Source organism: Nycticebus coucang, chromosome 4, assembly GCF_027406575.1.
Source record: "Nycticebus coucang isolate mNycCou1 chromosome 4, mNycCou1.pri, whole genome shotgun sequence".
NCBI lineage: Eukaryota > Metazoa > Chordata > Mammalia > Primates > Lorisidae > Nycticebus > Nycticebus coucang.
The window spans coordinates 105,232,096-105,247,495 of NC_069783.1; the positions used below are offsets into that span (position 1 = coordinate 105,232,096).

General features: G+C 56.5%; 1 protein-coding gene across 10 annotated transcripts in view; it reads right to left on the reverse strand.

Moving 5' to 3' along the window:
- The window catches only part of FBRSL1 (fibrosin like 1), an 82,542-nt gene extending 70,305 nt beyond the window's left edge, over positions 1-12,237 (reverse strand). For all 10 annotated transcript variants that reach the window (XR_008379448.1, XM_053587534.1, XM_053587530.1 and 7 more), the window contains exon 1: positions 11,948-12,237. Coding sequence is in view for 9 of the 10 variants with exons in the window: in XM_053587534.1 (XP_053443509.1) it covers positions 11,948-12,235 (288 nt within the window). In the remaining variant the exon portion in view is untranslated. The remainder of the gene's footprint in view (positions 1-11,947) is intronic.
- Positions 12,238-15,400: the final 3,163 nt, after the last annotated feature.

The window sequence follows — 15,400 nt, forward strand, 5'->3', positions numbered from 1 at the left end:
GCTGTGCACCCAGCAGGCCCTTGAGGGCTCTGCTGGGCAAGAGACACCTAGCTGGCTCTAGAGATACCACAGCAACACCACAGCGCTTGGCCTAAAGGGAGGAAGCCTGGTGCAGGGGCCCTTGCTCTGACCAATCTCACTCACTCCACGTCTACCCTGAGGGGTCAGCGCTGAAACTCAGAGAAGCTGCAGAGTGTCCTGTCCAAGGCCACTGAGGCAGGCAGTAGGGCAGCCACCACTCCGCTCAGGTGAGGACCTGAGGGACACAGTGCTCCAGGCAGCCTAGCATCCATCTGTGAAATGGAGGCTGCACCAGTCCCACCCCTATCGGAAGATGCCAGAAGCCCTGTGCTGTGGCAGGGCAGGCATGAGCTCTGTGTTCCTCGTGCTCACTGCAGAGCTGGGCCTTCATCGGGCGCTCTGCTCAATGCTTGACACATGTAAATGTTTTGGTTTTGTTTTTTTTTTTTTGAGACAGAGTCTCACTATGTCACCCCTGGTAGAGTGCCGTAGCGTCACAGCTCACAGCAAACTCAAACTCTTGGGCTTAAGCGATTCTCTTGCCTCAGCCGCCCACGCCATCATGACCAGCTATTTTCTGGTTGAAGTTGTCGTTGTTTAGCAGGCCCGAGCTGGGCTCAAACACGCCATCCTTGGTGTATGTGGCTAGTGCCCTACTCACTGAGCTATGGTGCCAAGCTGACACATGTAAATGTTCACACACCTGATCCTCGTGCACCCACACAACCCATGAAGTTGTTGCTGTGACTACCCCAGCATCAAATGAGGAAAGCAAGCTACAAGAGGTCACAATAATTGTCCAGGATCTGTGTCCTTAGCACCACCTGCCACCCAGCCCAGCCCCAACCCCCACAGCCCTGACTGTGGTGCACAGCTGGGTCAACACAGCAGCACCCAGAGGGAGCCCCAGCATCCCCAAGTGTCCAGCCCTCCCCCAGGCCTCCCTGTTCCCCTCCCCAGAAGGACCACTGGGGCTGGGTACACTCTGTCGGACATCCCTGGTTAGCTTTTCCTATAGCAATTTTGGTACTATCCATTATTTTATTTATTTATTTATTTATTTTTGTAGAGACAGAGTTTCACTTTATTGCCCTCGGTAGAGTGCCGTGGCATCACACAGCTCACAGCAACCTCCAACTCCTGGGCTTAGGCGATTCTCCTGCCTCAGCCTCCCGAGCAGCTGGGACTACAGGCACCCACCACAATGCCCGGCTATTCCTATAGCAATTTTATGTGACTGTTTTTAGCTCCCCTAAATGTTATTACTATGCAGCACCAATAAAATTTCTTTTTTTTTTTTTGTAGAGACAGAGTCTCACTTTATGGCCCTCAGTAGAGTGCCGTGGCATCACACAGCTCACAGCAACCTCCAACTCCTGGGCTTCAGTGATTCTCTTGCCTCAGCCTCCCGAGTAGCTGGGACTACAGGCGCCCACCACAATGCCCGGCTGTTTTTTGGTTGCAATTTGGCCGGGGCCGGGTTTGAACCCGCCACCCTCGGTATATGGGGCCGGTGCCTTACCGACCGAGCCACAGGCGCCGCCCACCAATAAAATTTCTAATTGCACAATGGTAAACCAGCCATGGAAATATAAAAGTAATTATCTCTCAGCACACACAGTCCCCATTTTCCCCTCATGAGGAAAAGGCTGCGTGGCTCTCGGCCCAGCCCTCCAGGCAGGGGTTCCCTCACTTCAGAGCCAGGGGATTGTGGGTGGCTCAGCTGCCCTTGAAACCTCACTAGCTCACGCCAGCACCTTCTGCCCAGATCACAAGCTGGACAGGAGCTGGCATAGAAGGCCCTAGAGCAGCTCCTGCAGTGGCCTGGTGTGGGGACTGTCTAATTGTCCTTGTAGCCAACAAGGTGGGAGCAGGACTTTGACCTAACCTGTCTCCATCACCCAGCAAATCCAAGGTCCATACTCCATACATGCTGAGGGGATGTGGCAGTCCTCACTGATACCTCAGTTGCTGCAGAAGTATCTGGCACTGTCCTGCAGGCTCACAGTGCTCTCTGACAAGGGACTGCAACTGGGAGTTGGAAGTTAGGCCACCAGCATGACTGCAGGCTTCCTGGTGCTGGCCGAGGGTCCTGGGCACCCAGCAATGGCACATGGGCTGCCACTGGAGAAGCCAGGGTCTGCAGCAGATTGCATGCCCAGGGTACCTAACAGTCACTGTCTTGTTTCCTTGGCAGAGCACTGAGCACCTGCCCACAAGCCTGCCAGGGTTCTGTGGGAAGACCTCTGTGAGGACAGTGAGGATCACTTGGAGACAAACTAGACAAGGGCTGATGCGGACATGTGCCTAGGCAGGTGAGAATCTTGAGGCAGGGAGTGGGGGGCCTGGATGAGAGGAAGGAGTACAGCCACCTGCCCAGGTCTACACCAGGCCACTGCCTGCTGCCACTCACACAACAAGACCCCTCACAGAGTGCCTGGCCATCCTGACCAAGTCTGCCTAGAGTCCATGTGTTCCCACCACTTTGATGTGAGGTTTGGGGTCAGTTTCTACTGTGCACCAAGGAGCCTAATTGACACATTTTCTGTCCAACTCTAGTGTCCTGAAAGTCAGCTCACACCAGACATGGCAGGCAACCTGCTCCTCAAAGCCAAACGCCTTCTTTTCCAGGACTCCTCAGGGCTGCCATGAGGGCTGAGGCAGCACAAGGAGAGACGGCCCAGGGTTGTCTCAGCCACCTGTGGGGTCTGTAGAGGATTCCAGAAGGGCATTTTGTAGGGGCTGGCCAGTACCAAGGCCCACAGGAGGGGTGAGGGTAAGTAGGGATGGTAGTGACCACACAGGGCACCCAGGCTCCCGGGCCACAAGTGGTCAACTCTGTGAAATGAACACAGGTTCTACATCCTCTTGTATATCTCAACTTTCCCACAGCAAAAAAAAAGAGAGAAACCAGGTCATTTAGATTTAGATGGAGGTGATAAAAGGGAGCCTGGTACGGTGATGCTGGGCAGGTGAGGCTATCACGGGAGAGCCGGGGGTGCCTAGGCAGAGGAGGCTGTCCCGGAGGTAAGGGTGCTCTAGACAAGACGGAGGCTGAGATCTGCGCAGCCAGGCAGAAAGAGGGGGCAGAAGACAGACACCCCTGTCCTGCACCTGCCTTGCTGGCTCAGGGGTAGTGACTGACCAGTATGGCACTACTTGCCCCAGGCCTTAGGCACCACAGGGAGGTAGGCTCAGGCCTGACTGCTGTCCTATCCCCACAACCCTGCGACCTCCCAATGGCAGGGGCAGTGCTCAGAGCACTAATCCTCCATGGCTAGTCGAGCCAGTCTCTGAGGCCTCAGCAGCTTCCTTCACGCTGCCTCTGGGGCCCACACAGCTGCTGCTGACAGCTGCGGCTGGACTGTCATTCTTGGGATACCACAATACCCCAGAGCCTCTTTTGCGCCACGGAGCACAGCCCAGGGAGGCCCAGGGCCAGAATGGGTGTCGCTGCAGCCACAAGGCCTGGGGTGTTAAAGGACCTCCTGGCAGCCACAGTTTTGCCTTTATCCAGAAGTGCTGGTCTCTCTGTGGAAGGATTGCGGCTGTCTGACAGCCCCTGTGGCAGGGGCCTGGGCCCTAACAGCAGTGATCAAGGCTGAATCAGCTCAACCACCTCCTGCCACAGGGCCTCAGGGCCAACAGTCATCAAGGGGGCTGATATGGCCACCATACGGCACAGCCACATCAAGGAGCCACCCTCTAGACAATAACTACAGGTCCCTTGGGCTCTTTTCCTGCCCAGATATCTACCTCACGACCCCTGGGGACAGGCATGTAGCCATGCTGGCCCAGGATTGGGGAGGGATGGGCAGGTTGTGTGAGCATGGGTCAAAGGTCGGAGGGGACAGGTGTGGTGGGAGAGGATATAAAGGACCTTGAGGGCCCTGTGAGGGGAACCTGGGGCTGCATGAACATGAACAAGCTCTCCCAGGCTAGAGGACAGTCTACAGAAACACTGAATGCCCAAGCAAAAGCCAGTAGCAGAGCTTGGCCTCAGCAGGTCTGGACTCCCAGCAGGACCCTGAAGCCCTGTGGGAGGATCACGGTCCTCAGGACTGACAATGGGGCCCTGCTGCTCTCCAGGGCACCCCTCAGCCTGAATTCTGATCCTGCTCTGCAACTTGCCAGCAGTATAGACTGAGGAAGTGACTTAGCCCCTGTGCTTCAGTTCCTTTGCCTGTGGGATAGGGACAGTATGGCTCCCGTGGCTGGAAACTGGCTGGAGTCCAGCAGTAGTTACCCCAGGTGCCATGAACATTCTTCAGACACACACACACATGGGTATTCCCAATGAGAAGCCAGGACCAGGGCCTCTGACACCCTGCCTCCCTGACCCTGAGCCACAGCACTCGGGACCCAGGCAGCACCTTCTCCAGGGCCCAGCTCTCCACAAAAATCAGATAAACATGAAGTTCATGGGGAGCTCGATAGAGCAGGCACCTTTATGGCCAGTTTTCTAAAGTATTCCAGCAAAGCAGGCACCATAACATCCTCATGACAACCTGGACTCAAGCACCTAACTGGCACTGTGTCCAGCAGTACTTGATCCCAACCTACCTCCAGCACCTCCAGATGGCCCACTGCCTGCCAACCTGAAGCCTATACCAGGCCAAGCCGCTACCCCACAGTCTACCCTCCATGACAGGCTCTAGGACCATTGCCCCATGGTACTGCCCTCAGGGCTCTCGTAGCCTTCCAGAACACAAGCAACCACCCAGCCCGTACAGACACTGGTACTGCCAGCAGCTGCCAGGAGATCCTGGACCCCCATGTGCCACAGCCCCCAGATTGGTGTTGTGGCCCTGGTCAGCCCCAGCCCATTTCCCTGAGGAGTCTGCCTACCCGCTGAGCTGTGGGGTGGGGCCAAGTCTGTAGGAGGAGGAGAGCAGAAAGTATGGGCTCTCTAGCCTGGGGTCACTAGCTCATTTTGTCAGGGCAGGTGCCCTAGGGACAATGAAGGATAATTGAGTCCTGTGGGCTCATAAAATTTGTAGGAGAAGAAGCCAAAAGAGGTCCTGGCAGAGTCTGGAGGAAGGGGTAGAGGGGGCAGCCTGGATCAGTGGTCACGGCACCAGGTGGGCTCTCTGGGGGCTGGGTGTGCTGGGCTCCTCTTGACTCTGACTCGGCAAGACCAGGCTGGAGCCTCTGGGGCCATGGCATGCAGCGCTTTCCTTAGCAAAACTCCTCTTTCCTCCTGGTCTTGGCCCCAGTTTGATGGGCCCCTCCTAGGGCTACCAACTCGTCACTCTCTTCTGACCCCCCCGACTGAGTCAACTCCATCCCAGCTCATCCCACTTGCTTTGGGCTGGGGTCCCTCAGTCTGGTCTGGTCCCTCACGGCTGTGTCCCTATCCCAAGGTTATGGACTGCTCACTACTGAACAGGTTGGACCCCAGAACCCCAGAGCTCTGTCCAGGTAGTAAAGAAGTGGACAATTGGATGCCATTTTGACTAGAGTACAGAAAAAGAGGAAACTTCCCAACTCAAATGCTGCAGAACCAGCAAAAGCAAGACAACCACAGACTAATTTTATTAGAAATATGGTGGCAGGGGTGGCGCCTGTGGCTCAAAGGAGTAAGGCGCCGGCCCCATATGCCGGAGGTGGTGGGTTCAAACCTAGCCCCAGCCAAAAAAGAAAAAAGAAATATGGTGGCAGAAACCCCAACTATCAGCAAAGTAACCTGAAATGCGACGCCACCAACATGGCCAAACAGGGCCATCCCTGGAGCTCAGCTAGCAAGATGCACTCTCCACCTCTGGTGCTGGGCCAGGTGGGCACCTCCTGGGCAAGAGGCCCCACAGGAAGTACACCTGGGGCACACAGCAAATGGGGGAGGACAGACAGACACCCATAGGCAAGACATGGATGCACAGTTTTGGAGGTGCTATCACATGCAGTCAGACACTAAAAGACACCAACAGCAGAGCAGTGAGGAAGGCAGAACCGTGATGGTGACTTACACCATGGCCAGTGGTGACCCCAGAGAATCCACAAGGACAATTAGTGCTGATGAAGGAACATAGCAAATTATTGTGGTACAAATGTTCGGTGGGAAAACTGCTTTCTTACACAAGCAGCAACAACCAATTAGAAACAAGAGTGAAACGAGTGTTACTAACGAGTGTCACTCACTAATAAAAACACAAAGTGCAGCAAATGGAACATGAAACCCCACTCACAGAGAACTGGCCTTTGGCACCATCCCTGGAGGGTAACTGGCTCACTGTTATCGAAAGCCTTAAAAACCACACAACACAGACACAGCCATTCTAGCTCTAGGCATTTCTTTCTTCAAGGAAACAAGCACAGGTATGTGGAGATCTGGTCTGCATCCTTGGAGATGGGGAGAGAGACGCCTGTGAACAAGATCAAACCTCCATGTCTCCTGGTGACAGAAAAGACAGTCTGCTGGGGGATGAGTACCAGGAATGGACAGAAGCACTGGTGTTGGGTCAGGTTCTGGGCGGTGGGACCTCTGAGTCACAGGGACACTTGGGAAGAATCTTCCAGGCAGAGGGCCAGCCAACACCAGGGCCCAGGGTATAAAGTGTGCACAGTGGCTGTGGTAGCCTGGGGAAGACCAGGAAGAACCTGGTGTTATACTCAAGAAGGATCAGGCCCAAGAAGTTGGGAAGGCAGGTGATTGTCCTGCTGCAGCAGCCCAAACCTGAGGCCTGCAGGACCATCCCTCAGCTGTGGGACCCTCAAGGGTGTCCAATCTTTTGGCTTCTCTGGGCCATATTGGAAGAAGAGTTGTCTTGGTCCACACAATAAATACCCAAACACTGCCGAAAGCTGATAAACAACAAAAAAAATTCCTGTATAATTTTCATTAGATCCACCACCACAGATATGCAAAAAAAGTCCTCATATACTCCACATGTGGCCCCTGGGCTGTGGGTTGAACACCCCTGTGAAAAACTGGGTTTAGCATGTCCTCCAAGCAGCTCAAGACCACCACAGGCGGGATATAAGCTCAGCTATGCACCCCATCCTGACTGTGGATAACGCATGTCCCTGCTCTGGGCCTCAGAAGCCTCATCTCAAGAGACAACAGGAGAAAAGGCTCCCCCTGCCCTCTCCTTACTGGGCCCAAGAGTCTTGTGTGGTATCAGTCCCGGTCCCAGCCCCAGCCATCTGAGGGCTAGGCACAAGTATGGTACCATCACAAACTTGGCCCTCACTGACTAAGCGTGGGCTTCAGTGGCCCTGCAATCATGGCCGGTGTACTCCCAGCCTAGTTCCTCCTGCCTGGTGCCCTTTCCTAGGGGGTCCTAACCATGCTGTGATTTGACACCCCCACAAGGCCCAGGCAGAGACCACTCAGCAGAAACTCCGACAGTACCCAGAGTGGGACACAGCCTTAGCTCCCTGTCCTACCCCATGCAGGCCACTGTTTTGTGCCGTGAGAACCTCTATTTGCCCCCTGGCCAAGGCCTGCAGGCTCCAGGCTCACACCTCCAGCCCAGCAGGGTCCTGTCTGTTGCTGGGACAAGGTGTCATCTTCCGCAGAGGTAATGGTGTACCCCCAAGCAGCTGTGGCTGATGGAGAGTCCTTTGCACTGTGCTCTGCTATGCAGAGCAGGGTACGCTGGGTCTCAGGCACATGTTTCTCCATTACCAAAGGGATACATGCCGACCAGAGAATGTGAAAACAGAACTGGAGAAGGGGAGTTGCTGGCCCTACAGCCAGTATTCTAGGCATTTTCCTCCCATCTGTCTTCCTGGGCACACTCGTGTGAGGAACGATACTCCTCCAAGCAGATGCACACCTGTACCTGGTTGTGTCTCCATAATGAAGCTCCAGAAAGCCTGGAGCCCTAGGAAAGCAGACACCTGGAGGAGGCTGGCTGAGACAGAGCTGAAACTTTTAAGCATACACCTTTTTATAGATGGAGCTGTATTTCTGAACCAAGTGAAAGCAATTTGCTGTTTTGAAAAAACAAATTAACAACAACAACAAGATCACAGATGTCAAACCAGAAGGATGGTTTCTGGCAGGAGGTGGCGGCAGAGGTACTCACCGGACTCTGAATCCCCTCCCCCAGAGCACCCAACCAAGCATCTTACTCCATGAACAGGGTCAGCATGTGGGAAAGAAGGTGAAGTCAGTCTCAGGCCCAGGGGGCTGAATGGGACCTGGCCTACTAACAGGGAGATATAGTGGCCATTACAGCCTGTTCTGTGACAGGAGGGCAGCTGAAGGTGGCCTTGGCCGCCTGGGAGAGGTGTCTGGCATAGCCCTGGGGGCTCTTAGCCCCACATAGGAGGAACTAGCTTTCTCAGAAGGACTTGGGCAGAGACTAGCAGCAAATATTTGTACCTGGCAAATAGGACCACAGCACTGCTCTGGTGGTGGGGGCTCCCCATCCCCTCTGGTTAGTACCAGCAGGAAACAGAGATGTCACAGAACACAAGAGGGATGATCAAGAGCCATGCACCTAAACTATCCTGGTGTCCCTGGCCAGAACAAGAGCAAAGAGTCTAGAGGTTTTCTCCATTCCCCTGATCCCCAAACCATAGGACCCCTCCCACTGTCAGTTAAAGAGTTAGATGGAAGGCTGGGTGTAGTGGCTCACGTCTATAATTCTAACACTCTGGGAGGCCACAGCAGGTGGATCACCTGAGCTCATAAGTTTGAGACTAGCCTGAGCAAGAGTGAGACCCTGTCTCTAAAAATCGCCTGGCGTCATGGCGGGCACCTGTAGTCCCAGCTACTCGGGAGGCTGAGGCAAGAGAATCGCTTGAGCCCAAGAGTTTGAGGTTGCTGTGAGCTATGACGCCACAGCATTCTACCAAGGGTGACAAAGTGAGACTCTATCTCACAAAAAAAGAAAGAAAGAAAAAAGAAAAAGAAAAAGAGTTAGATGGAGCTGCAGAAAGTCAGAGAAACAGCTCAGATCTACAGAGCCCCACCTTGAAGCACACAGGTGAAGCAGTATGTGCCTGGGGCACAGGGGATAAAGGGAGTCTGCCCAGGGCACAGGGGATGAAGGTGGGTAGATGGGGGTGAAGGGGATTCTGCCCCGGGGCACAGGTGGTGGGATCTAGCCCAGCACTCAGGAGGAGATGGTGGGGCTTTCCCAGGGCAAAGGAGGAGTAGGGGACCTGCCAGGGGCACAGAAAGTGTTTGGGTAGGGGCCTGACTTAGGAGACAGGGTGGGGCTGGAAGCCTGTCCAGCTGGGGCCTTTAATGACACCCTCAGGACACTCTTGTACATGCGGGCTACACCTCACTAACAAGTCTATACCTGTGTTTGTTTATACCCACTGCTGTGCCCAGCAAGTGAGCCAGACTCTGGGGTTAGGTGGGCTTCTCTCTCAAATATCACCTCGGGGCAGGGGGTGTGCATGTCCTCTGAGGTCTCAGCATAGGTACTGCCCCCAGAACCTGGGGGGTAGGGTGACAGTGAGTGTAGTTGGGAGGTGGGAAGGCCCACTTCTGGGTTGGGGTCCTGGTGGCTCTGAGCACACATCCCAGTGAGAACCTTCAGACCCGTGACTGGATAGGCTAGAACCATCAGCTTCCCTGCTGTGTGCCTCAGTGTTCCTGTTTATGGGGGGCGGGGACGGCAAAACCCAACCTTCCCCACAAGCTGTAAGTCTCTGAAGGGCTCAGAACGGTGCCTGGTAAAGAGAACACTGACCAGAGCAGTTGCTGCTGTCTGGATGATTGTGAATTATCTGAACTTTAGGGAAAACCCACTACCCGTTAGCAAAAAGTGAGGCCAATCAAGAGATACTTCTGGGCCAACTCAGAGGTTATATGACTTGTCTAGAAGCCCTGTACTTTCCAAGCCAGAGTACATGAGGTACCATGGTTGTGTGAATGCCAAGCAGAAGCAGGCTAGTCCCACTATGACGGGTAGTGGGCTGGTCTGAGCAACCAAAGTCTCTAAAAGAGGAGGTGGTGAGAGCCGCTGTGGGAAGAGCACTTGAACCCAGATGGGCCAGGCCTCCCATGGCATCCTGTGACCTTAGGTGCATGACCCTGCCCTCCTAAAATTCAGCCTCTCTCCTCACTCATTCAATACACAATGCGCGTGGGACACTTTTGACACAGCAACCTCTGTTCCGGGCACTGGACCCCAAGGAGACACACAAGACAGACTCGATGCCTGCTTTCTTGCAGCTCACAAGTTCTTAGGGGAGAGATGTGAATAGAGGACAAATACGACATGAAACAGCTCAGAATGGCAATGACAGGAAAGAGAGTGAGACTGGCAGTTGAAGTTGGGGGGGAAGGGCTGCCACTGCAGATGGGGTCCCAAATGACATCTGTGCTGAGACATTTAAACACCGAACATCAACCAGTCAGTGAGAACTGCTGCAGAACCTGATGGGCTGACCTGCGCAGCGTTTCTCAACCTGTGGGTCGCGACCCCTTTGGGGGTCGGAAAACACATATTTCCGATGGTCTTAGGAACCTTTCCTCTATCAATCTCCAGGCGGGTCCGCCCACATGCAGATACGCCCACATACGAGTACCCGGCGTGATGACATCATCTGTATTAAAGGGTCGCGGCATGAGGAAGATTGAGAACCACTGTGCTAGAGAGCCAAAGGGGTGAGGAGACCATGGATGTACAGGGCTTTCGAGGCCGAAATTGTTATTTTTCCCACCTGTGAGAGGGCACAGGTGGGGCAGGCAGCGTGATCACAGATCTGGAATGCAGGGCCGTGTAGCCAGTCTCTTAACTGTAGGACTGAAGCTTAGCCTAGGGCCCAGCCTGTAGCAAGTGTACCAAGTATTCCATGTCATTAATGTCACTGAGAAGGCAGGAAAACGGCCCTGGAGAGCCATCGGAAGGAGCCATCTAAGGCCCTCAGGCTGTATGGTGTGCACAAGCTGTAACACCAGGGTCCTGTGCTCAGAGAGGCCCCGCCTCTGTCCATCTACCCAGATACAAAGCAGCAAACCTGGCCCAGGGCCAGGTCCCTGGCCACCAGCACCTGACCCTGAGGCTCTCTCCATCCCTTGGAAACAACCCCCAGAGTTAGAGTGAGGACTTGGAGAGCACTCAATGCAGGGGCCTGCAGCCAACATCTCCTCTTCCAACACAGCTCAGCCTGAGATGAGGGGGGTCCCAGGCCAGGAACTCCCAAATCCCTGGGCAAGTTAAGAGGACCACACAGTGATTTCTGGGACCAAAGTCCAGCTGATGAGGGTCCCCCAAAGTAAGGGCTGCATGGGACAAACCTCGCTGGAAGTCTCTGCACTCTCGGAGGGCAGAAGACTGAGGCTTTCAGGATGCCAGAGCCCTGGCAGTGCCCTTGGGCCTGGCCAGCTCTAGGGAGGCAGCAGCTCCCACTGCCCGGCTTGCCGACTCTCTAACAAGCACTTCCTTCTCTATTCACCTGGGTTCAGGCAACAAGGGCAGTATTTGCTCAGCAAATACCGTCCATGATAACACAGCCAGAGAAGCAATACTTTCTGCCAACCGACTAACCACGCAGCAACCAGCGGTCAGTAAGAGGGTTCTCAGGGTTAACCTGCCTCTCCCCAACAAGGAGAAGGGAGGAACCGGAAGAACCCTAAAAGTATCCATTTTATCACCGCCTCCGCTAAGTCCAGCAATGTCCAGCTCCCAGGCACGTCCAGAACAGAGCGATATTTTGGCAACAAAAACACAACTGAAAAAAGGCCGATTGTGCTGCCAGCCAGCTCCCAGTCTAGATTAGACCGCAATCTAGATTTCTAACCCCCGGCAGTTCAGAACACCCCTAAACCCGCTCGACGCTGCTGGGTCCTCCACATGAGACTGTCGAGGCATGCAGCGGACACAAGGTCCCCTGGGGCAGGAGGCCTGGGTGGGAAATGACTTCCCACAGGGTCCCCGCGACGGGGCCAGCTCCGGCCGCTCCTCAACCCAACTTTGGTGGAGGTGTATCCGCTTCCCGCCCGCTCCCGGGCACCTACCTCCAGGGCCTCCAGGGTGCTGAAGCTGGCGATGGCAAAGCCATCGATGACCTCCTCCTCCTGCGAGCTGGACTCGCGGCGGCGGCGGCGTGGGGGGCGCACCGCACGGGGCGCGGGGGTGGCGCGGGATGGCGCGCCGCGGAGGCCCGCGTTCTCCTTGCCGGGGCTGGGCTCGGGCTCGTCGCCCGACGACGGACTCTGCGCACGGGCGTCACGGGCAGCCTCCCGGCGCCGACCGCGGTCCCGCTGCGCGCGCGAGCGCCTGCTTGGCCGGACCTTGGCCTCCATGGCGGCGGTGGCGGCGTGCGCCCCGTCGGGCCGGTGACCTTGACGCCCCGCGCCCGGGCCTCGTGCGGCCGCTGCTCCCGCTTGGCTACGCGGCGCCGCCGGGTTGCGTGAGCGCCGCGCGGGCTCGGGCCCTGGGCAGCAGCGGGCGGCGGGCCGGGCCGGGCATTCCGGGCGCAGGGGGCGGCTCAGTCCCGGGCCCGGTGCGGCGGGGTACCCCCGGCCCCGGCGGCCGGGCGCATCGGCGAAGGAGGGCCCTGCGCTCAGCGGCCCTAGGCCGCCCCTCTGGGGGTGCGGACCATGCGCACCGCGCGGGATCGGGCCGAGCTGACGGCGGAGTCGGCGGGTGGAGACCTGGTGGTGGGCGATGAGGCCGGGCACGGGGCTCGTGAGGCAGCTGCGGCGGCGCCCAGAGCGGATAACAACTGACGTATTTCCGCCCGCTGCCGCCGCCAGAGGAAGTGAGCGCTCGGTTGGAGCCGGCACCGCCCCGCCCCTCGCCGGCACCGCCCGCCCAGCCGGGGCCCCGCTCGGCCGCGTCTGCTTAGCCAGGCCCCGCCCCTGCCTCCCGGCCCTACCCGGGCCCCGGGCTCCGGGCCCCTCCCCCCATGCTCCGCCCCGGCCTCTGATCCTTCCCCCTCCAGGCCCCTCCCCGGCCCCAGGACCCTCCCCTTCAGCTCCGCCCCGCCTCCGCCGCTCTCCCTTAAGCCCCTCGCCACAGTTCCCCATTAGGCCCGGCCCCTGCTTCGCCCCCTCAGGTCCCGCCCCGGCTTCAGGCCCCGCCCCTCAGAGGGTCGAGGTTCAGCTAGCCCACCCGTCCCGCAGCACCTGTCTCTCAGCGCGAGTAGAAGGCGATCTGTGTCCCCCATGTGGAGGGAGCTGGGCGACCGCGCCCCTTGCAGCTGCTTGGGTCCTTCAGGCTGCTGCCCGTCCACGTGGGCACGAGTGGTTGGGGTCTGCGCCTTTGGTAGTCACCTTCCTGTCCGCCTCCGAGCTCCGCCCGGCTCGGGAGTGTTGCGGCGAGAGTAGGGGAGGCCAGCGAGGGTCCCTTGGCTGCCCGCACCCGCCCCCGGCCCCGCCCCGGGAATTGGACTGGACAGTGGGTGTCCTAGGGTGCAGGGGCTGGGCGCTTGTGCAGACCCAAGGCTGAGGTGGGCTTGAGTTTCAACGCCATCAATTCGTTCAAGGCATATTTACCAAAAGGCTCCTGTGTTCAGGCACTGTCAATAATGCAGTGATTGATGAAAAAATGGGAAAGAGACCTTGAACATATGGCCAAATAATATCAAATGATCATTCCAAGAAAATAAGATGTGGAGGAGGTGTTATAGAGCGTGGGTTTTGGGTGATCCCGGAGGGTCTTTCTGAGGATGGAGGTTAGAGCCGACTGCTAGGACCTGACGAGGAGCCAGCCATCCTGCTGTAGTGGGGAACACGCTTCCTACAGAGGGCACAGGTAAGCAAAGGCATTGGGGCAGGTACAGGAAGAGTGACCAGAGTTGGTGGTGGGAGGTGCCTCATTGCATGAGAGGGATGTGGGAGGTCAGTGCAGAGGGGTCTACCAGATGGGGCCAGGGCTTCAGTCCTTATCACCCTATCCCTTAGAGGTTGGAGGGGCCTCTTGTGTGCTGGGCATGGAGGGTGAGCTCTGAGAGGCACAGGCTCTTGGCAGGGCTGACCCAGGGGCAGGTGATTAAAGTGGTTCACAGGTGGGTGGATGTGTGTGTGGAAGGTGGACAGGCAGGGGCAGGCTTCCTGTCCACGCAGACCTCTGTCTCTGCCTCCCACCAGCCTCTCAGGATGGGGGCTGGGTCTTCCTGCCCTCTTCCCATTCTGGGTTTTGTTATGAAAATGCTCTTGGATGGGGGGCAGCATCCTCCCTTCTGATATTTAAGAGCTTCCCTGGGAGCCAGAGCCCTTTCTTTGGCCTTCCTGTTCCCTAATTCCCCCTGCCAGAGTGAAGGCCAGAAATGTGGGTGAAGGTCACACAGATGATACTTCAGGCTCTCATGTGGATATAGGCCCTTTCCCAGAGAAGCCTTGGGGTCCACACCTGCTCCCAAGGTTCCCAGAACTTGTCCACCACCCACCCCCAGAACCCCAGACTGGGCCCAAGCTCAGAGGTCAGTGGGGGGGGGGGTGCTTTTTTGCATCCTCTTCACCCACATGCAGCAATTGTTTGGGAAGGTCTACCATTCTGGTTTTGAAGTTTTCAAATACAGGAATATACATTCTTCCGGTGTGTGCCCCCAGGGGAGGGCAGGCCCCCTCAATACTCCCTAAGGGGTTCCTTTCTGGGTTCCTTTAGGGTTTCCTTGGCCCTCCTGGGGGAAGAGGCCCAGGTGCTTTCATTTCCAAGTGTGCTCTGCAGCTCTCCAGGGAGGGAAACTTTCTTTCCAGGAGAAAACATCTGGCTGATGGGTTGTGGATGGGAAGTACCTGAAGAAGGGCTGAAGGTGGTTCCTGGCAGACTCCACCTGCCTGCCTGTGGACCAGACAGACCCGTTGTTTTTTTTGAAACAGAGTCTCACTTTGTTGCCCTTGGTAGAGTGCTCTGGTGTCACAGCTCATAGTAACCTCAAACGCTTGGGCTTAAGTGATTCTCCTGCCTCAGTCTTTCAAGTAGCTAGGACTATAGGCGCCTACCACAACACCCAGCTATTTTTAAGAGTTGGGGTCTCGCTCTGGCTCAGACTGATCTCGCACTTGGGAACTCAGGCAGTCCACCCACCTCAGCCTCCCAGAGTTACAGGGCTCTAACCCCACCAGCCTTGGTGTATGTGGCTGTCACCCTACTCACTGAGCTACGGGCAATGAGCCAGCACTTACTACTTTTTTTTTTTTTTTGTGGTTTTGGCTGGGGCTGAAACCACATATGGGACCGGCGCCTTACTCCTTGAGCCACAGGCGCTGCCCAGCACTTACTACTTTTAATCGGAACTCTAGCCCCATGTGGCTACCTTGTTGCACAGGGCAGGTCTAGACCCAAATTACCTGGGCTCCAACCTCAGTGCTGCCCATTTTGTCTGCACTATCTCATGTCTCAGTGACTGAGTGTCACAGCCAGAGCTCTGAACCTCCTCCCCAGGTTTGCCAGTATTGGGGCCTAACCCCTTTCTCCTCCCCCTCCTCTCCTCTTAGAAAAAAAGGCCTACCAGGCCCCACCTC